At 36.8% G+C, this 21,819-nt stretch overlaps 4 protein-coding genes and 1 non-coding gene across 5 annotated transcripts in view; 1 reads left to right on the top strand and 4 right to left on the bottom strand.

The window, feature by feature from the left end:
* intu (inturned planar cell polarity protein) overlaps window positions 1-1,448 on the bottom strand; it is a 46,886-nt gene extending 45,438 nt beyond the window's left edge. The window contains exon 1 of the mRNA XM_054602021.1: window positions 1,366-1,448. Within this exon, the coding sequence (XP_054457996.1) occupies window positions 1,366-1,448 (83 nt within the window). The remainder of the gene's footprint in view (window positions 1-1,365) is intronic.
* Window positions 1,449-2,729: 1,281 nt separating this feature from the next.
* LOC129093925 (small nucleolar RNA U3) lies at window positions 2,730-2,946 on the bottom strand. The gene has a single exon (XR_008531320.1). It is a non-coding gene; the product is annotated as a small nucleolar RNA U3 (small nucleolar RNA).
* Window positions 2,947-5,803: 2,857 nt separating this feature from the next.
* On the top strand, window positions 5,804-9,665 carry trmt10b (tRNA methyltransferase 10B). The gene is made up of 8 exons (XM_054602040.1): window positions 5,804-6,125; window positions 6,679-6,787; window positions 6,923-7,056; window positions 7,148-7,300; window positions 7,528-7,606; window positions 8,295-8,362; window positions 8,604-8,727; window positions 8,809-9,665. Exons 1-8 carry the CDS (start codon window positions 6,000-6,002, stop codon window positions 8,943-8,945), a joined length of 930 nt encoding a protein of 309 aa, XP_054458015.1. The 5' UTR covers window positions 5,804-5,999; the 3' UTR covers window positions 8,946-9,665.
* Window positions 9,666-10,880: 1,215 nt separating this feature from the next.
* Window positions 10,881-13,849, bottom strand: cxcl19 (chemokine (C-X-C motif) ligand 19). The gene is made up of 3 exons (XM_054602045.1): window positions 13,740-13,849; window positions 12,050-12,185; window positions 10,881-11,866 (listed from the first exon to the last, which is right to left on the bottom strand). The coding sequence occupies exons 1-3, from the start codon at window positions 13,789-13,791 to the stop codon at window positions 11,737-11,739; spliced, it is 318 nt and encodes a 105-aa protein (XP_054458020.1). The 5' UTR covers window positions 13,792-13,849; the 3' UTR covers window positions 10,881-11,736.
* Window positions 13,850-17,878: 4,029 nt separating this feature from the next.
* Window positions 17,879-19,619, bottom strand: LOC129093914 (growth-regulated alpha protein-like). Its single transcript, XM_054602043.1, has 4 exons — window positions 19,446-19,619; window positions 19,181-19,289; window positions 18,988-19,068; window positions 17,879-18,389 (listed from the first exon to the last, which is right to left on the bottom strand). The coding sequence occupies exons 1-4, from the start codon at window positions 19,504-19,506 to the stop codon at window positions 18,308-18,310; spliced, it is 333 nt and encodes a 110-aa protein (XP_054458018.1). The 5' UTR covers window positions 19,507-19,619; the 3' UTR covers window positions 17,879-18,307.
* Window positions 19,620-21,819: the final 2,200 nt, after the last annotated feature.

Genomic DNA, 21,819 nt, shown 5'->3' on the forward strand with positions numbered 1-21,819 from the left:
GGCAATTTTTGTGCCACACTTGCATCCAAATACTGAGTCAAATACATTTATTTTTATTTTATTATTTAGTTTTACAGCATCAGTTATTGCATTAGTTTATAAGCCTACAGTCAAAACTGCTATATGTAGAATTTTTTTTTAAGCGTAATAACATGCTTGACCAAAAGGGTGGGACTAAAAAAGGAGGTATTTTTCCTTTTGGTGTCTCTCTTTTTAAACCTGCTTTGAAGAACCTGTGGTAGGCAGCTTTAAAGTGATATCCATAAATTAACTGAGGATGGCAAGTAGCATACAATTATTTAAGAAGCTTTACCTCCTGAGCTGAAAACACTCCCCAAAGCTATGAAAAGCACAGGGACGGATGGGATGACACTTCCTCTTTTGTAATGCTAGCCTGACATTTACAAGTACATGTATAAAATAAAAAAACAACTTAGGTTACATGTGTAATAAACTGGATAAATATCAGACTGCCACATACTAAAGCGTGCTTTCTAAACCTCTACAATGACTGTTTAGGTGTCAAGTTACAGCATCTCCTCCTCACAAACTTCTCTGTGCACCAGCCTGTTTATCTCATGCACATTCTGCAGAAGCTTCACAGTGTCTTATATTAACACGTGCAAAGGGTTTGCATGTTTGTTTGTTTTTTGTGGTCACGGAGTCAAAATGATCCTCTTACTCGGAGTAGTCGGAGCTGCAGAAACTCGATGATGTGGATTCACCGTCACCATCTCCGTCCTCCTGACCGCTACAAATAGTTTTTTCTGGACATTTTCGCGCCTGTGCAGAGGCCATGTGTTAACACGACGTTTTTTATTTAATTTATGTATTTATTTATGTCTCACGGAATCACAAAAGTGCGTCGCAAAAAAGCTTAAATTTTAAAGAAAAAAACCCCGAAGTTCGCTCGCCATGTTGGAAGCAGTGATGAGCGCTGGGTGATGTCATGTGACGCGGCCGGGGACCAATCCGATTGGCGGACGGCGCGGTTGCCCCTAACAACGCAGAAACTTTGATGCTCTCTGCTTTCTGGCATGTGTGCCAGCGTGCTGGTTAAATAATGCAAATAAACACAGACAACAACACATACCTGCGTCTTTATATGCAACACATCAAAAGTAGGAGTGTTTCCACGAGGGGAACGGGGCTCAATGTTGACTGCAACAACAACTTAATGACAATTAGTTGCCAAAGTCTGCAGAATTTTGAATTAAACGCACATTTGCAGTGTTATTTAGTTGCACCCTTTCTCTCCACCTCCCTGCAGACTTGCACGAGTTTTTTTTAAAATCCCCTCCGGTATTTTGCTTCTGCAGACTTAAAAATGAAATAAAGCATGCATCATGTAAAGTCTGTACTGACCTGTAAAGGAGCACACTGCGAATAGAGTCAAAATCCTCCAAGTTCTTAGAGAATGAACCTCCATCTGCAGTAATGTTAAACATCATTTGTGTGTCATGTTTTCCCCCACGTGTCAACAACGAAAAAAATGCAATTTAAAACTCCAATAAGTCCACAAAAAAACTTTTAAAAAAGAAGTTGTCCTCAGCCACAGAAACAAATAAGTCCTTTCCTCTGCTCAGTGTGAAGTTTGTGACCGCTTGAACTGCGACCAGTACGGATCCTCCTCCAGTTTCTCACATCAATCACAGAGAATAAACCCACTCCAGTTTTCTTTTCTTTTCTTATATATATATATACGTTTTGAATGCTTCTCCAGGCCAGCCAAGCTGAATTTGTCCCAGCAGTCTTCTTGGCAGGTGGACTAAAAACCCGCCTACTTTGGGCTACCAACAAAAAGCCCAGCAGACAAGCTTTTTTCTAAAAGCGTTAAAGCCTGTGAGGAAATACAACATTACTTCACCACGTGCAACCCCAACAACTAACCACGCACTCATTGTATCGATGATCACGTGATTTGACTGTGATTTATATTGCGGGTTGTTTTTCATGCCAGACTTCTGCAACTATGTAATTTCCATCGGTTTTTAAAAAAAAAGAAATATCCTGGAAAGAATGCCCACGCAATTAAAATGTTGTTATTCTGGCTGAAAAAAGTTAATCCAGCTGTCAGATGCATGTTGTGGGGGGAGATGTATTTGAAATGTATCAATCAACATGTGTATAATTCAGTTTAAATTAAGTGGTTCTACTTTTTAATGTTGCCATAAGATTCTTAATAATGGGGTGCCAACATAATTGACAGACTAGACACACATTGGTGCAGGAAGTAATATCAGATAATAAAAATACTAAATTAAAAGTAAAAATCCTACATTTATAATTACGAGTTAAAGTACTTGTTATTAGGAAATGTATTCAAAGTAGTACTCAATGCAGAATACCTCTTTCAGGGAGTTATGTCTTTACCAAACTATCTCACCACAACATTTATCCTACAGCTGGAGTAACTTTTAAACTAACATAATGTGTTTTATTATTACTGATTTAACTCATAGTTAAGACATATTCATAAGATATGAATAAGGGTAGTTTATTTTAGCTACTTTGGGTTGTTTATTCTATTAAAATACAGGCTATTACACATGCCCTTCACACGTTTTATAGATGTGATCATCATCAATATAAATCATTCATAAATGGCATGGAGAGATAACTAAATATTGTAAATGTGCTAACATGTATATGCACTTAGACATATTCATCACGTCTCTGCAACAACTGATTTAGAGTAATATATGTTTTATATTTGACAGATATGCACTACCACTCTGATCATACTCTTTCCCTCAATGTCCCCAGAGGAGACAATGAACGGTCATCAAAGGCAGATAGCATATGAACTGAATCATGACTAAATGCCCGCTTCGCGCTCAGGAAAGAGTATCACCGTCTCTTCATCGTGGTTAGCGAGACCAATCACTTTAGAAACACATTTCTCAAGTCAGAAACTATAGAAATGATCCCTGAAAGTATAGTCTTAACCTTTACAACGCTCCTGCCCCACTACTAGTATGAAGAACACGCTCTTCACTGTCGTGGTGCGTGCATTTAACAATGTCAGATGTATACATTGAAATACATTTTAACACTGTTCTGATGACAGTACAAAGACCAGCATATACATGACAACTGTCCCCACGATTAAAGCTTCTATAAACTGTTAAATTATCTATAAAATATATTCATTTACAATTCCCACAATGCTCTCTGGTGACATATCCCTCCTCAGAGTCTCTTATTGGCTGCTGTGACCCTGCATGCCAGAGGGGATTTTTAAATGGTTTTTAAAGCCTAAAATTAAAACAATCCTCAACATATATACATTGGTTGAATGCTGGTGTCACAATGTGTAAAACAACTCAACATTGAAATAATGTCATCACGGAAGAGAGGAGAAAATTAAACTCAAGTGAGAAAACCACGTGGACTCAAGTGTGCACCACCTTTTGGCGTCCGACCTCAAACGAGTCCACACGACAGTTCCGTTACAGGGCAGAATATCGCGGCATGGTGACTAAACTTGTTTAAATCTATTAAAACAAAACAAAACAAAACCTCACAGAACATATTTTACAACCTTATCTCACTATAACAAAATATTTAAAATAATTACGTGTGTAGCTGTTAATAAATACATATTAATGCTCAATTTTCTTTTTCTGTATTTATATTAATATTATATTAATTTATATTATTATAATAACATTTCATGTGAATATCAAAGTGATTGTTGACATTTATTAAATTAACTTATTAATTTAAAATCATTATAAAGTGGATGAACAGAATGAAGCGTCTGTATCACGTGATATTCCTCAAGTATTACGTGACGCATACGTAACAGTGACGTAAGCTAATGCTAGGCTAACCTAGCTAACGCTAACTTAACGCATGTGTAGCTACGTAGCATTAGCCCTAGCGGCGACCTTGGCGCATTATTTGGAGGCAGACTGAAACTGTTTTTTTTATCTCTGTATCCCTAATAAATTCAAACCACCACTAGTTTTGGAAATTGAATTGTTACATACATTTTATAGTAATTATAAAATACATATTCATTAATACACGTCGGCGTTTACTCACCACCCGTAAAAAAATAAATGGCCTCCGATTAACAGCGCCCCACTGCGCATGCTCAGTGCAGGCAGGAGGAGAAAGGTTACAAAGGTCAAGTTAAAGTTTAAATTGTTAACAGACAGTTAATTATTTGGTGTTACTTACAAAAAAGAGTTGAAGATGCAGTTTGGTGTGTAATAAATTAGTATTGGAAAGTAATAAAAAATATATTTAATGCAATGACTCTGTAATAAACACTAACATTGCAATCTATAAATATCCTTTACCATTTGACCTTAAAGCTTTCATAGAAAACAAAGTGCTTTTTAATCATTGTCTTGTTTTTTTTAACATCTGAATTGCTATTAGGAAAATAAATGATCAGATTTATATCACTTTGCATACACTGTGCAATTATAGTTATAATAGTTTTCTGTCTGTATATATAATGTATATATAATATTTCCGTTATTTACTGTTTTTATTGCTTATTTATAATACTTTTTTTTTCTTTTACTATGTCTCTTGTTTGCACTATAACCTATGCTGCTGTAATCCTGTAATTCCCTGTAATAAAGGATTATCTTATCTTATCTTATCTTATCTTATCTTATCTTATCTTATCTTATCTTATCTTGCTTCTTATTCACACAATGGTACTAAATGCTTTGGCAGGAATTCAATGAAACAAAAATAAATGTCCATAACAAAGAGACATTTTTAAATCAACACGCTTCAAATCTTTGCGAGTGAAGGACGGGTAAAAGATGAATAACACAAATCTTCAGGACACAGTTTACAAAAAGAGCTGTAGATAAGACCTTTCTGGAAGAAGGAAAGACAAAAAGGGAATCAAATAAGGAATAAATTAAACTTCTTCTTCTTTAATATTGTTAGTGAATGATGCTATTTTTAAAAGGTAATCGCAGTTTTCTTATCTTATCAAACAGAGACTGTCTCTTTAGAAATATGCTTGTATTTACACAGTTAGAACTCATCTAACCTTCATTACCAGTTGTACCCAACAACGTGTTTGGACCTTAGGATGAGTAGCGACCACTTTGTGGACGTTAATGAATAATAAATGGATGAATAACAGCAGTATATGGTATAGTAACGTGTGTAGCCTATGTATCTGTTTCAGGAAAGATTTGATACATAAGAAGAGATTTCTGTGTGGAATGAACACCAATAACCATATGGGAATAAATATTTGATTAATATAGTTTCATCTAGTGTATCTAGGGCGGCTGTGGCGTAGTGGAGAGCAAGGTAGTTCTCCAATCAGAGGGTCGGTGGTTCGATACCCGGCTTCGGCAGTCGATGTGTCCTTGGGCAAGACACTTAACCCCAAGTTGCTCCTGAAGGCTTGCCATCGGTGTGGACTGGATGTTGCATGAATGTTAGTTAGAGTCTGATGGTGGCACCTTGCATGGTAGCCTGTCATCAGTGTGTGAATGGGTGAATGATATGTAATATACTACTGATTGTAAGTCGCTTTGGATAAAAGCGTCTGCTAAATGACTGTAATGTAATGTAATGTAATGTTGGTGCCCATGCATCTATTAATTAAGCTTATTTGGAGTTATGAAGTTGTAACTCGGAAATGTAAAGTATATTTTATATTTTATTTAAAATGTCAAACAAAGTACACAAAATACCAAAATATGCCATTCATGTCTGTCTGAATTGACCATCACTGCTTATTTCCTTTCAAATTCATCATCTTGTCCCCTCCCCTCCTCCCCTTGCTTTACTGTGACGTCATTTGCATGCGCCGAAGACGCGGAAGCGACGAAAGCGACACCTTAAGCATGTTTCCTCTCTCTCTTGGCCTTTGAATCACTTGTATGTTTCCTTTAAAGTGTAATTTATTGGATTTCGGAAGAAAAAAAACACACATGAACATGATCAAATGATTTACTGTTAATCACAAATAGCTAGAGATATATCCGTACTTACTGCTCCACACTGAAATGGCAAATACTGTCTCAGATGTGTGTGAGATGAATGGAGTTTCAGAGGGGATGGATCTGCTTCACATAGACGTGGAGACCGATGTGGTAGAAGACAGGCCAGGGAGAGAAGCTGCACCAATTTCAGTAAGTTTGTTTACTTGGCCTTTATTTAAAATACATCTTTTAATGCTTGCATGGGTTTCCAGGATAGCAGAGTGAGTATTTTGTTTATTACATCATTATTAACTCTGTAAAAAAATGTATTTCAAAACACTAACATATGAAATTCAAGTTCCCAGAGTTACCAACCATAACAATAACGCTAAAAGAAGAATTGCTTCTCTCAGAACTGAAGCATAAAAACATCTAGTAAACCATGGAAACAGCAAGACAAACTTAAAAACAACTGAAGTGTAAGCATTAAAACCTGAATTCATAAGTGATCTGAATGACTGATATCTCCTAAATGATCTTAGATCTTGTATATTATCTTATTTGATTCATAACGCGGTCTGATATGCAGTCATAAACACCCAAAGCATTATTTCACAATTATAAGCACAAAGCAGTTTCATCTTTGCAGTTTTTTTTCAAACTCAGGGTTAAAAAACGTCATATCTCTTATTTAAGTAATAATCATGTTTTTAGGGAAAGGGTATTTTGTCTTAAAAATACTGTAACATTGCCTTTTTAACAGAGGAATGTGTTGAGGAAGCAGCGAAACTGGGAGAGGCAGATCGCAGCGAAGAAAAGCAAGAGGAAAGAAGAGAAGCAGAGGAGGAAGCTCAACCGTGAGCAGGACTCAGGTACAGAACGAGTGACGAGAATCACACACTCATTTAGCTTTTGCATGGAGACGGAAGGTGAAAATAGTTTACATTTTCACTCCAGTGACCTCTATAACCAAAACATCTGTCTTTGCTGTGTTTTCTGTCATGCAGCTGTCAGTGCAGATAATCCTCAATTTACCAAACGGGTCATGAAAGCGATCACCAAAGAGCGTTTAGCTGAGGCTCAGTCCACAGGGCTCAAACTCTGTGTCGACCTGAGTATGACCGACAGCATGTCTGACAAGGTAGGACCCAAGAAACCACATTGTTAACTCTCAAATTCACCTGTTTGCATTTATTTAAATACCTCAACTGTGTTTGTTTGCATGGATTCAGGAGGTGAGTCGCCTGGCCGGCCAGTTGAGAAGACTGTACGGGTCCAACAAGAAGGCCACTCGGCCGTTTCACCTTCTCCTGACGGACCTGAGAGAGGACAGCCGCCTCTACAGAGAGTGCCTTAGAATGAACGAAGGCTTCCTCAACTACATGGTGATTATTGTTGTTCACACTCTGAATTCACTGGTAAATAGTTCAAGGGAAGGGTAAAGCAGGAAACCTCTCTGATGTTATTTGTTTTGCCTCATTTAAAGCTTAGAATTGAACCTGCAAACTAGTATTTAAAGTGTTATTTTATTCTAAAACCTAATACATAATCTGGACCAAGAATAGTTTGATTATTTAGCAAAATACTTTAATACATTTTTTCCTCATTTTAGTTGGACATAACAGAAGAAAGCTGTCTGGACCTTTTCACTCCAGAAACTGTCGTCTACCTCACACCAGATGCAGAAGAAGGTTAGATGAACTTCTAAGGATTTGATATATATGTAAATATATATATATATATATTTTTACTTATATGTCTTAATAAATAACTATATAAATAGATAATTTAATAATTATATTATATAATATAACTACTACTGTTATTATTATAACAATTATTATCATAAATTACCTTTATTTTCTTTCTTTATTTCATGTTTTTGGACGGGTTGGGGTATTCTAAAGTTGTTTATTTACATTTTTTTCCTTTCTAAGAGGTAACTACTGTAAGGGGTTCATAATTCATCAAATAAAGAGTATAAAAAAAGTTGGATTTCATACGTGTAAAAAACAATTTTTTAAGTTGAAATACATCTTTTGGCAAGCAGGGGTCACATTCGGACCACATTCATGTGTCCATAACTGATCATAGAGTACTGCCACTACAACTTTAACTACTGCTCCCTTAAATACGACTATAAGTACATTACTAAATTACATCTTCATGCATTAAGATACTGAAACAGAGAGATAATGTAAGGTTAATAAAATACATCAATAAAAGATAAAAAAAAGACGTGGAGAATTAGACAAAAAAACTGTTTTCAAAGCAAAGCTGCATAATGCGGCATGTATTCACATCAAGTTCATATTCAGTGTCTTTTTCTGTCTGATTCTCTTTGTTACAATTTTTTAAATCGTTTTTCTTTTATTCCAGCTTTAGAAACAGTGGATGCTGACAAGGTGTACGTCCTCGGTGGCCTCGTGGATGAAAGCATCCAGAAGGTATTCTACATGAAGACGGATTATAACTGCACATCACAGACATCACATAGCAGCTACTCATTCAATTTGACTGATTAGATGCTAGTTTCCTTTTTTAAAATCAGTATATAACCCTAATTTCCGTTCAGGTCAAATAAAATCCATTAGTTGTAGTTATTAATGTGATTTTGTTGCCTGTACTTAAGATTATAACACTGCATGTTTGATATTTCATTTATTTTCTCCTGTGTCTCCTCTGCAGAAGTTGAGCTTCTCCAGAGCCAGAGAACTGAGCGTCCACACGGCGAGGCTGCCCATAGACGAGTACATGGTGAAGAAAAACAACGGCAAGAATTTCCACTCAAAGATCCTAGCTGTAAATCAAGGTGAGTAATAATATTCAGTTTGCCAGACAACAGAAGCAATTCTGTATTTATTAACGATGGAATCTCTCTCCTTGTCCACAGTGTTTGACATCTTATTGACTTTCTGTGACACCGGCAGCTGGACAGAAGCCCTGCAGGCATGGTTCCCCCAGGGGAAGGGTTATGTTGTTGCACCAGAGGATTGCCCACCACTTCTTGTCTCTCAGTCACAAACGTAGCATGTGGATTCATTTTTCTTTCATGCTTTTTATAGAACTCTTTTTGCATTCATCTCAATTACCTGAGGGGAGTTTCTACGATGTGATAAGTACCTGATTTAAAAAAAAAGAAGCAAACTTTTGTTCAACATTTCTTAGTATTGTTTACATTGAAACAAATAAATCGTATTTTGTGCTAGAGATGTTTATTAGTTCTTTTATAAAGCACAGGAACTTTTTTATTTTTTTATAATTTTATTGAGTTCATTATTGAATGACAGCATTGCGAACAATTCTATTTCTTTAAAATAAATCCTTGACGCTCAATAAGTAAAATGTCAAAGCCATATTTATCTTTACAGTGGGAAATTGCTTCCTTTTGTTTTCTATGCACCTTCTTTTTTAAATAATTATGTCCTTGAGACACTATTTGTCTTATGAGTTTTTGAATATGTAAACTCATACAAATTAATCTTTTTTGTGATTGATACGTCCTGCAAAATCTCCCCGCTGTGGGACTAAAAAGGGATTATTTTATTTTATGTCACATTTTTATTTGACCTTTGCACAATTTTGACACGTAGAAAGTATTTTGCAAAAGAAAATAAAAATGACTTGCAGATGATACAGCTGTTAGTCAGCCAGCAAGATATGAAATAACTTTCTTAAAACTAAAGACTTGAATTTAAAATGTTTCCCTTTAAATGAAAGACAGATGAATGCCAGAATGATTCTGAAACCATTTTCTGAAAGCTTCTTGTTAATTAAATTCTTTAAAAGAAGCAGCCTGGGTTTTGTCTTTGTTTGCATCATTGTACATGAACTATTGTTTATTTTGGATGTCTACTGCAATCTTTTGTTTAATCTTGTTTGTTTTACTGTAAAACTGCGTCATAGCACTTTAAACTTCCACTTTCGGATTAATTTGCTTGACTAACAGTTCTGCCTAATATCCATTTATTGTTTTGTTAACCTGACCTAACGACCTGAAAGGAAGGAGACGGAGCCAGAACTTTATTAAGGCATATTTTCCAAAGAACATTCGATTTCTCTGAACATGGCCCCAATTTACATTCCTGTTCACTTAATAATAATAATAATAATAATAATAATAATACTTTAATTTTATATAGCGCTTTTCTAGGTACTCAAAGATGCTTTACAAACCTTACTAGTTGAAATAGTTTCCAGTGGGAAAGCATCTTCCACGGATTTACATCAGAAAGGTATTCAGCTTCAGCTGTACTCTCTCATCCTTTCTAGTCGTTTTAGCTCTTGAGCCTAAAGGTCAATGCTGTTCAGTTTTGCTGGAATAGATGTTGATGCTCGTCCCATTGTATGAGAAAATATTGGTAAATGTTGTTTCACTACTCCCTAAACATTTATTTTTGTGTTAATATTTACATATCCCTAAGTGTCTGATACTTTCCTGAATACATATAAATCACTCTGTTCATTTACAGTTTATCTGCAGAGGAATTACACTTCCCTCTGGGTCTTGAGATTGACTCCAGCAAGTGATTTCATAAATATCTGGAAGAACTCCCATCACTCTCTAATGTTTCATAAGATTCCTCAGTACACTGAAACCTTATACATTGTGAAATGCTGCTTTTTCATAATAATAATAATAATAACAATCACACTGAACTACCGCTGCACTTAAGTTTGATTTCATGTACTCACTATTTCCTGAGAGCCGGGGGGCCAGAAGGTATCACTAACTGGATTAGATTTCCTATCTAGTTAAAAACAGGTCCAGACAAGTCTGCATTGTGTTTGTGACCTGAGGTCCTTAAACTCTGTCTGAACAGGTACAAGAAAAATGCTGGAATAAACATCTCTATCAAGTACTTACTGGCTGTGTTGAGAAGATGTCAATGAAGCAAAGCAGGGTTTTTTTTATTTTTTTTCATGCATCATAGTGCTCTGTTCCACGTTTACTTTTTTCTTCTCAATATTTTTGTCTTAAGAATTGTCATGTCATCTGAGACAAATATGTGAATTTGGGAAATATACATAAATTCAACAGTCTGCCATCAGGGTTCAATCCCCACTTTATCCTGAGCAGAGACATTAACTCCCAAATGTCCCTGTGTAACTGTGTGAGTGTAAACAGGGCACACATGCATTGATAAATAAAGTTTTTTCTTTTTTAAGTTAGATTGGCTTTAACTACTGTGCCTGCAAACATTAGTCTTTTTGACAGAGAAACACTGATAACTTAAGAATTGCAGGCGATGAATGCAATCACATGAATTACATTAGTTGGTTTTATTAACAAGCACAGCAGTAGATACCTATTCACCTGGTCATAATATGAGATATTGTCAGCAACACTGTCAATCTTTAAGTTTTAAACAGATTATCTCCTGACCCCTAACTTTTTAAACCTTTTATTTGGGGGTTTTTTAAGCCCCACATTGCTATTGTTGGAGAAGCTCCACACAGTTACACAGGAATGATGTTACATAATAGAATATTACAGATTTCATGCTATATACAGTGTCTGCTTTCAAAAACATTCTGCACAGTCACACAATTAAATACCTTCCGAACACAAAGTCTTCCAACTCTTGCTTACTTTCCATTGACTTCCATAACATAATCACGCACTTATACTTCTAACGCTTAGACGATATTAATCAAGAATCAATGTCATTTAAAAAAAAGAAAAATGTTAAAAGAGGTATGACACCAACAACAAAAAGAAGTTATTTAAAATTAAACAACCTGAGTGTTATTCATTGAAGTGAAACAGCATGGCTCATTGTCGCAGAAATTGCAAACTGTGTTCATTTGTATCAAGATATTATTCTCGATTCTTTGGAAGTGCCGCTCCCTGCTGATGAAGTTGCTTCTCGAGGACAAAGTGGATCAGCTTCTTCACCCAGGAGGACCGAGGGTTCAGGCAAACTTTCTCCCCGTTGGCCAGTCCAGCTCTGGTCAGAAGAAGAAAATAAATAAATATTATGCAATTAGAGGCACTTAAAAACACTGATATCATGAGTTCAAGACCAAACCTCCACTCCCTTACTGGAAGCTCTGATAATCAATAAAACATGGAGCTCATGTGTGAGCCAAAGTCCAATAAAAGTTCAAATGATTAAAAAAAAAAAACTTACATGACTTCTATATCGGGGCAGTGGGGCCCTTCGGGGAAGAGCTTGATGCTCCTCAGGTTGTCCGGAGGGATGATCCTCGACTCCACCTGAAGGCAGCGGCAGTGTGTGTTGTAGTCTCTGCTGATTGGTGGCATTCCTGTCATCAACATCAACATTTCAGTGATTTAACCCCTTTAAGCACTTAACTCATACCACTTGGTTTCTCATTCTTGAGTTTTTCCTAAAGCACTTGCAAAAAAGAAGCTTGAACTCGGTCTGAATAGGCCTCGGTTGTTGTTTTATTTCAGGGGTTAGAACAAGCAGATGTGTTCAATCTGCCTCCTCTCATTCCTCGGAGTTGCCTCACAATGATAGTGTGATTAATCCATGAATCAGATGCTGACTAGAGCACTTTCAAACGTAAAGGCCTCCTGCACAGCCACCAGTCTCGGTATTGTGACACTGACACAACGTGTACTTCCCTCTTTTCTCTTCCAGTTAACTTCCTGTTCACTACAACTTCAATTCTCAAAGTCATGGTGCGTTATAGGTCACTGAAACGTTTTGCTGTGCTACAGTAACAAACAGCCATGCTACACGATTCATTCAGTCAGTCATATGAGTGAACATCATGCCTTCATGTTGTTTTGGTCTAATATTTGGTCATGGAGTACATTTTTTGCAGGAAACAATTTTTAAGGTACTTTATTTCTTTTTAATGGTAATTTGTTTCCTTCTGATATTAGGTGGAGTTGAAGTTTATTGGGTTCTTTCCTGCCCTACATTTATTTTAGGATAAGGTACTTGCAGTTTACGATTGTACATATAAAAACCCATAATCATGTATTAAATATGATGCATATTTATAGATAAAACTGTAAAATACTTGACATTAGCTCTACCTCCCTCCATTCTTCTTACAGGTTAATGCAATATTCAATTATATAGTACATAACAATAACACATCAAACAAGATCATTCTGATAAATGAGTACTTTTACTTTTAATACTTAAGGTACCTATAGCTGAAAGTAAAGTTAAGTTTTGAATACAGGATTTATATTATAATGGAGTCATTTAACACTGTGGCTTTGCTGATTTTTCTCAACTAATGGATCTAAATACTTCTTCCACGTCTCGTTAACTTATTTTAATGTGTTAATTCAGTGCTTTTCAGATCAGCACTGACAATTCAATGCAACGACACAAAACAATAAAGCAGACGTGATTTTCATGTGATGGAACAGAACCAAGTTTTACATCTCTGCAAGTTGATTTTCATAAAACAGAGAGAAAATTGAAAAACAAATGGCTGCATGAAATGTGGAAAAAGTGATTAGCAATAATTTAAGTGAATGTTTTTTTCGATTTTATTTTAGTAACCTTGCAGTACAGTGTGGAAAGTTTTATATGCTTCTCAAGACAACATTTAGAAACATTAAACTTGAAAATGAATTACACATTGCATCTTTTCTTACCGTTGCCCACTGGTTTACCTATAAGAATATCCTTGGTTTAGGCTTGAATTAAAGTACCGTTTCCAGATTAATAATCATCTATTCTGGCAAAAGTACAACTCTGCAGGAAACAACCTCCAACAACCCAGAATTAAACAACCGGTCATTTCAAACTCTTGAGATACAGTATGTTAACATTCCCCAAGACTGTTTACTCAGACATTAACCATCCTAACATGTTATTATGATCTTACCATGAGTGAGGACAAGCAGGGTCCCGGAAATGAGGAGGATGCAGAGCTTCATCTTGTTTAGTCAGCTGTGTGCAGATACCGTAAAGCTGTTTGGGACTGTTTATATACCTTCTGCTCTCCAATATTTATATACACAGCAGTCATGTGCTCTTAGCTGAGGGATATTGGGAAAAAAAAAACCATTTTGTACGTGTGTGTGTGTGTGTTTGTGCATTTTGGTTTCACTTTGGTGCATTCACATGTGCAGCAGAAGGTAGTCATGGGACGGTTAGTTAAGGGACAGACAAGAGGCCCCGTTGAGGTTAGAAGACGTTGTACTTGCGGTTGTCGGGCAGAGAACTGAGTCACACTGAGTCTGTGTGGACGCTCAGCAGCCGCTTCGTTTCTCTTCTGCACATCACAGCTATGCAGACATGTTCAACTCTGTATTCTCCCTCCGACTGGAAAAGAGGAAAATGATGAACGATCAACACTCGCTTTTCTGTAAACAAACACAGTTGACATCTGGCACTGCACATGATACTGTGAGGCAGTGTAGTTGTTTTTTGTTACTTTGTTCTGTACTTGTTCTGACCTTGTATATACAGCATAATGGAGTTACTATGTGAAGTAGTTCATCAGAGTTTCTACAAATGCACTTTTCAATGTTATTTCTCATTTCTGTTTGGTGTTAGTACAAGGTGATGATCCATAATCATGTTGACCCCTTATGAGCCAGCTCGCAGCCTTAGATCCTCAGGTAGGGCCCTTCTGGCTGTTCCAAAGTCGAGGCTACAAAACTAAAGGTGACCGTTTACACATATTTTATTTATTTAATTTGTTAGTTAATTTCTATCGCATCGATTGGTTTTACCGTGTTACATATTGTATTGTTTCACGTGGGTTTGGGCCTCATTGTTGAGCTTTCTGTTGTTTTATTGCCTTGCTTTTTCTGCTTTGTCTGTCAAAGCACTTTGTGAACTCTGTTTTTAAAAAGATGCTGTATAAATAAAGTTATTTTTATTATTATTATTATATAATAGTTTGGCTTCAAATAATTATTGTTTTGGGGAGGAAGGGGGGTTTAAAAGCAGCATTAATTAATATTTGTATGTAAGCAATGGTTCAATTGATCTATTGAGCGTTTTAGCCTCTTTTAGCTTGTTGTTTTGGTATTTTGGCCAGAGACTCTACTGTTTTGGTTGACTCTCACAGTTCTCATCAGGGACGTTTTTTTTCATCTGTACGTTACCTGCTCAGCACCAAATAGCAGACAGACACAGTTAGCAACTAGCTGGTGAACGTAGCGGAGCATTTAGCCGCTGAAGAGGCAGATATTTCCCCCAGGAGTCGGTGGAAACCAAAACAGAGCTAAAAGCAAGTGAATATTTGACTCACATTCATCATGTTGCCAGAAACAAGACTCCAAATGAATGATAAATGTATAAAAAGGCATCTGTTTGCTAAGACATTAGAACTTTTAAGGCCATAATCTGCCAAGTGTGTGTGCGATATTTAGCTCGTTGTGAAGTTATGAAGTTAAGAATGAAAATGAAAAACATTTCAGTTCAGTTTTTGTTTTTATGTCATGTGTCATTTTTCTATTTTAGTTTACAGAGTTCAAACTGTCATCTGATATTTGTTTTTAATGTTTAACACTTTCATTTCAGTTTAAATTCCCAATAATACCCATAATCACATTGTGTATAATGTTGGATTGGATTAACATGAAAGTAATTACTGATAAACTAGAGCATCCATTAGTTTGTAAAGATAAAGTGAACGTTCATTAACTACAACAAGACTGTCATATCAGCTGTGCAGCCAGAAAAACACTCAGTGGGGGAATCCACACTGTTGCAATCTCTTTGTCCTGAGGTTAAACTGATTAACTGGAACTCTGGAAGTCTCCTTTAGTTTTGCTAGTTAGTCAGGGGATTGAAAGTCTATAATAGGGTCTATATTTGTTCACCAAGTATCATTAGAAACATATAATATAATGAGTGACAAAGAAAAACTGCTGAAATCGTCTTTTTGATGACAAAGCACTTTCTGACTTGAGAAATATTTCTCCCTTATGATTGAAGGCACGTGTCTTTATCAGACGTCGGGACATTAATGTGGGATAAATGTGGGTCATCAGGCGAAGCCTCAAGGGCGCATGACTGTAAAATATTAAATACTACAGTATGACTTGGCAAAATTGTCATCTTTTGAAAGACAATCTTGAGGTGACTTTTAATGGGATTTTTACAACCAAAAGCACAGAATGACTGTGTGGCTGCTACTGCCCGAATACGTTGCATATATTAACAGTTCTGAGACAGCTGTATCAATGGGCTTCATTTAGGGTTAGTTTGGGGTTCATTCGAGGTACATTTGAGTTTTATTTGGAAAAAAAAGTAAGTCCAATCGCATAAATAATACAATCCTGCAGAAAAGCTGGAATCAGTCACAGAGCATTGCTGAAAATGTGGAAGTTTCAAATGAGTTTTCTGAAAAATCCCAAAAGCAAAGAACTGCACTGTTGAAAAAACCTGATAGTTGAATTGTAAAACTGGCAGAGATGGAAGCTGAACTGCATCATCAAAAGAAGCAAAGAGCTGAAATACAATGAAGAAAAATCTGGAAGCTGAACTGTTAAACTGTAGAGGTGGTAGTAATAGTAGAAGAAGCAGTCATAAGAAGAGTAGTAGTTTTAGAAGCTGAAGTTATAGTAGTGGTAGTAGTATCCGTAGCAGCAGTAATATCAGTGGTTAAGTAGAAGAAATAGTCTAATCAGCAATAGTAGTAGAAGAAGAAGTTGTTGTAGTATTAATAGTAGTATTAATAGTAGTCGTGCTGAGTTACTGTTGGCCATAACTGGTGATAACACAAGGAAGGTTCTACCTGAAATTGTGTGTGAGAGAAAGTAAGGCATTGAGAGATAGAGAAACAGAGATTAGAGAAAGGGAGAGAGTGAGTGAGTGAAAGAGAGAGCGAGAGTAAGAGAGAGTGAGTGAGATAGAAAGAGAGAGAGAAAGAGTGAGCAAGTGAGAGAGAGAGAGAGAGAGAGAGGGTGAGTGAGTGAGAAGAAAGAGAGGGAGAGAGAGAGAGAGAGTGAGTGAGAAAGAGAGAAAGAGAGAAATACACACACACACACACACACACACACACACACACAGTCTCTCTCTGTCAATCATGAAGTTCATGAAGGCCGCCTTTCTCACAGAGTTAAATCCCAATAAACAATCTTATATGGCAGCCATTTTGTCCCACAAAGGAGCAAACAAAACAAACAAACAGAACATTTAAAAAAAAAAAGAAGAAAACTGGAGAAGCTGTGCGGAATGAGTCAAGTAGTGGAGGGTAGGGAGGGAAAGGGAGCAGGGGTTAGCACGTGTTTAATTAAATATAATGTGGAGCCATGTTTAAAGCTATGTTTGTATGTGTTGTATCTGTTGTATGTGTTTAAAATGTGACCATGAGGGTTAGTTTGGGGTACATTTCAAAAATGATTTGAGTCAAATCTCCAAAATAATATCATCAATAGAGAGAAAATACTCTGCCCATCGCGTTGATATATTTGTTATGTTTGTGGTGTTTGAAATGTGGCCACGAGATCACTTGAGAATGCAGAGCTATCGCTCCTCATCTCTGATTCTGAGATTCATAGGTCACACACACACACACACACACACACACACACACACACACACACACACACACACACACACACACACACACACACACACACACAATGCTTAATCAGCATTCCAACAATGATTTAAATTTGTCACTTTACTTCTCCTCCTTTAAGAAAGCATGACAGCAAAACAGACACAAGAAGAGACAGCAAGACTGTCTATCTGTCTGAAAGCAAGACAGACAGACACACAGATAGAAAGACCGCAAGACTGCAAGACAGACAGACAGACAGACAGACAGCAAGGCAGACAATCTGTCTGAAAGCAAGGCAGACAGACAGACAGACAGACAGACAGATAGCAAAAAAGGGGCATTGCTAGCAGCCAGGTCTCTGCGTTGTCCCTCCAGTTTTACTACCGACCTTGGTGTCTCAACGTTGCTTGAAATCGTTTCACTGGCTACTTTGAATGTTTTTTCTTTATTTATTTAAAAAAGAAAACGCAAAGATGTCTTTTTTTTTTTTTACGATCCATTTTATTTATGGCAATTTTGCAGTCCATCTAGAGCATCACGTCAAGAGCCAGTGTTGTACATAATGATGCTGGCCTTAAAAAAATACATACAGTATGATGTATGCACACAAAAATACACATTTCCTTGTAATATTAAAAAAAACACACTTCACATTTACTACTATTTTTAGCATATTTACTAACCTTCACATCATATGTTCACATCATGCTTTTACATAAAGTTTGACAGACTGTAATGATTTGCTCCAAGGTGTATCACATTCAATATAGTCACAGTTCAAAAACATCAACTTCTCATTAAATTGCTACAAAGCTACAAAACAAGTGATGTGGAGTGGAACTGCACCGACCGTACCCTTACTTTTGGGAAGGTGTGCAAAATGACAGATTAGATACTTCAGTTTGATGGCAGCGATGATAAACAGATGATCATTGCAATGATGTTGGCGCTGTGGCTGATGATGTGGTTGTTTTGGGGCTGGTGGTGTTCATCTTTAATTGCCTCCTCAGCCTGTAGAGAAAACAGATCATGTTCCGGTTTGAAAATTGCAGACTTGCATCGACTTGTGACCCCTTGAAATGAAGCTATGTCTACTTGACACGTTTAATTCAATGCTAGCACTTAAGCAGAGATTCACGTTCTTTTGGCTTGTCATCCCTTAAAAAGAAGATCTGTCTACTTGTGACCCCTCGTTATCAAATTAAAAGGGAATTTATTTGGTAGTACACTCGAAAATTGTGTGGCAGAAATGTTTGTTTAAGCTTCCCATTGTTTTAATCATCAACCCCTGCACTTAATTAACAGGATTTTCTTGTAAGTCCAGTGGGCGAATAAATGCATTAAATGCAATAATGTGGTTACAAACTGCTTATTAGAAGCCTCTAGCTGCCTAAGTAGTTGCAGGATTAATTACATGTCACTTCCTCTGTCTTTCAAACACTCTGACAGTGATGAAGGCGGGATGTGCAGAGCGTCACATTTAGATTGACTAACTGTCCCGTGCACTTTATTTGGCAAGCTTTCTCTCATCTAATTACATTTACTCCCGCTGTGTTGAACAATGGCAAATGAACGCGCGCCGTGTGAAGAAGAAAAGCTTTGCACTTACATTTGTACTGCTCGCAGGACTGCTTTGGTGAAGTCTTGGTTGGGGTCGAGACACCGTGAGCTCTTATCTTTCAGTCGGACACTGAAGGAGAAAGAGAAATCTTTAATGTAAACCACTCTAGAAGACACAACAATGAAAAAGAATGAAAAAAGGACTATGTGGCCTATTTGTTGTTATTACTGCAGATACTTACATGACTTCGTTCTTGTTGCAGTAAGGACGAGGCCCATACTCCATTACTTCCGCTATGAGAGAGGGTTTCACGGCCTTGTTGGATCTTGCACATCGGCAGTTTATAATTGCTGAAAAATGAAGACAACAGTGTAAATAATTTAAGGAATAGCTACAGTTTACCTTTGATATTTTCCCGATATACGAAGCCCAGCAAAAGACACAGACAGGGAGATATTTTCAGCATAAATGCAGCTTTTCATAAATAAATAAATTGGCTCACTTACACGCTGAAGTGCATATGATAGTGCAGGCCAGTATGATGATGCACCGGATTGCAGTATTCATCTTTGTCTTAAATGGTAGAGATTAGTGAGTGATCTTCAATGATTTCAGTCTGAATCTTTGGCAAAGCCTTTTTTCTGCAGCTATGTTCTCTTCTCAGCGTCTGCAGGAATATGAGCCCCATGTTTTCTGCTCCTCTGTTTTTTATACCCTTGCACTCCTGATGACACAATTTCCAGAGAAGTGGTTCGAAAAACACTTTCTCATGAGGAAACTGCTCCAGCTTTTGTAACCCGACCATTTTTCCTTGGAAAGAACTGAGGGTGTGAAGTTTAACTTCCTGTGAGTCATCTTCTTAATCAATGCTGCAAGATTCTACATGTTTGAACCCACTATCACTACTCATGAGTCACTTCTGCAGATAAGTCCTTGCTACAATAGAACTGTCCGCTGATAAAAGTTTCTTATCGGAATTATAAGGCATTTCCTTGTGGTAAATTTATTGTAATTGCCTATTTATATAATATTTTTCTGTACGTATATGTTCTTAGTTAGTAGTCTATACTTATGTATCTGCCCCTTCAACATAAACATAAACAAATAGTTGTATTTAGAAATATGTAGAGGTAATTAGCCTTGGCAGTTATATATTTGGCAGCAGTTTTGAATGAATGCTGTTATAGAAATAGTTTTACATTTCACCAATTTTCAAAACAGTAGCTTGAAAATCTTAAAGTCCTACACTTTCTGGAGCTTTCAACCACATTTCATGGTCTCCCTCTGCTGCTCATGACAGCTTGCTAAAACAGGGTTTGGTCACGTGAGAACAGGTGGTTCATGGGGACCATCTTTGACAACTGAGCAAACTCCATCTGCTGAGGAAGACCGCAAGATGTGATGGAAAGCTCTGGAAAAAAAGCTATTAAATGGACCTCTTGTAAAGATACGTTCTTGTCTAACTAATATACCAATTTTCAACATCGAATCATGGATTGGCTTGTGGCCATTGGTCTTAACAGTCTGGACTTAAATGGAAATAACTTTTGTTCAATGAGAATTTTAAGAAAAAGAGAAATTAATTATCTCCAATTAAAGGAACCAAATTTGAGAGAATTAATAAAAAAAATGGTTACATATTTTATTTATAACAATTTGTTATACTTTTAATCCTTAAAGTAAGTGTGTTCCAACACTCAGTGGTAGTAAAAATGTATTCAGATGTAGGGTATAAATTGTGTGTTTACCTCATAAGTTATGACACATGGTTCTCGTTAACATTATAGTACATTCGCCTCTTTTAATAATAAAAAGTAACCGTATCAATACGGGTGATTCTGGTCCTGGTATGATGGGGAATTAGGTTGAATCCTAATTTTGTGGCATTGCCGTCCTCTGTTGCGCTACTTTCACCTCATGTAAAGTGTGAGCCTACATAAAATAATACACCCATCACATTCCTTTCATAAAACATAACAAGTTGGAGCGATACAAAGGAATTGTGTTTTGCAACATGCGGCCATGTTGGGGATACAATTGTGGCTAAAACTAACAAAAAGTCTGGAAAGACTTCCAAGTAACTGTCATGGGTAAAAGAGGAGTATTTGGACCGCCTTGTTTTTGGATATGGGTGTGTGAATGTGTGTTGTGGGTTAATCATGTTGCACTTCAACCTAGATGCCAGCCAGGAGACATGCAGTCTTTAAATCATATTAGATGCTTTATCTTTGCTCTTCCCGTGTCTTCAGAAGCCCCCAAAAATGTGATATTGAATCAGTTTTGTAGTAGAAATTTAAGGATTTAGCTCCACCTCGTACCATGATATAGATAATGATTTTAGAAGAAGAATACAACACACAGCAACAACAACCACAGCAATCTTTCAACTAAAAACTGAACATTTACCATTTTTTAAATTTGGATTTTTGAAACAGCAGTAATAAACAAATGCATGTGACTTTACCCCTGATAATCCCCATATAGTTACAAAATCTAGCTACAATAGCTAACCCAGGCAGGCAATTTATACTTTCACTCACTGTGACAAACATTCCAGTTTTAAACACAAGTAAAATTGTCTGTAAGACACAAACAATTACATTACAACCAAAAACCACATAAGAAATGACGTATGTTTCTAAGGAAAAACTATCACGAGGAAGTGCAACAACAGAGGACCTCGTCCAAGTTTCCCTGAATTGGTTACCTCATATGCCCCTGTAGTCGACCCTGAGTGACCTCTCAAAGTGCTGTTGTGGTTGGTCCACGTTCCCTCTAGTCAACCTGAGTGTCCCCCAAAAATGCAAACGCTGATTTATTGTAACATCTTAGTCATATTTGGTGGGATTGTTGTAACCCCTCTCTCGGTTAAAATATGGT

This window comes from Anoplopoma fimbria, chromosome 7 (assembly GCF_027596085.1).
Source record: "Anoplopoma fimbria isolate UVic2021 breed Golden Eagle Sablefish chromosome 7, Afim_UVic_2022, whole genome shotgun sequence".
Lineage (NCBI taxonomy): Eukaryota > Metazoa > Chordata > Actinopteri > Perciformes > Anoplopomatidae > Anoplopoma > Anoplopoma fimbria.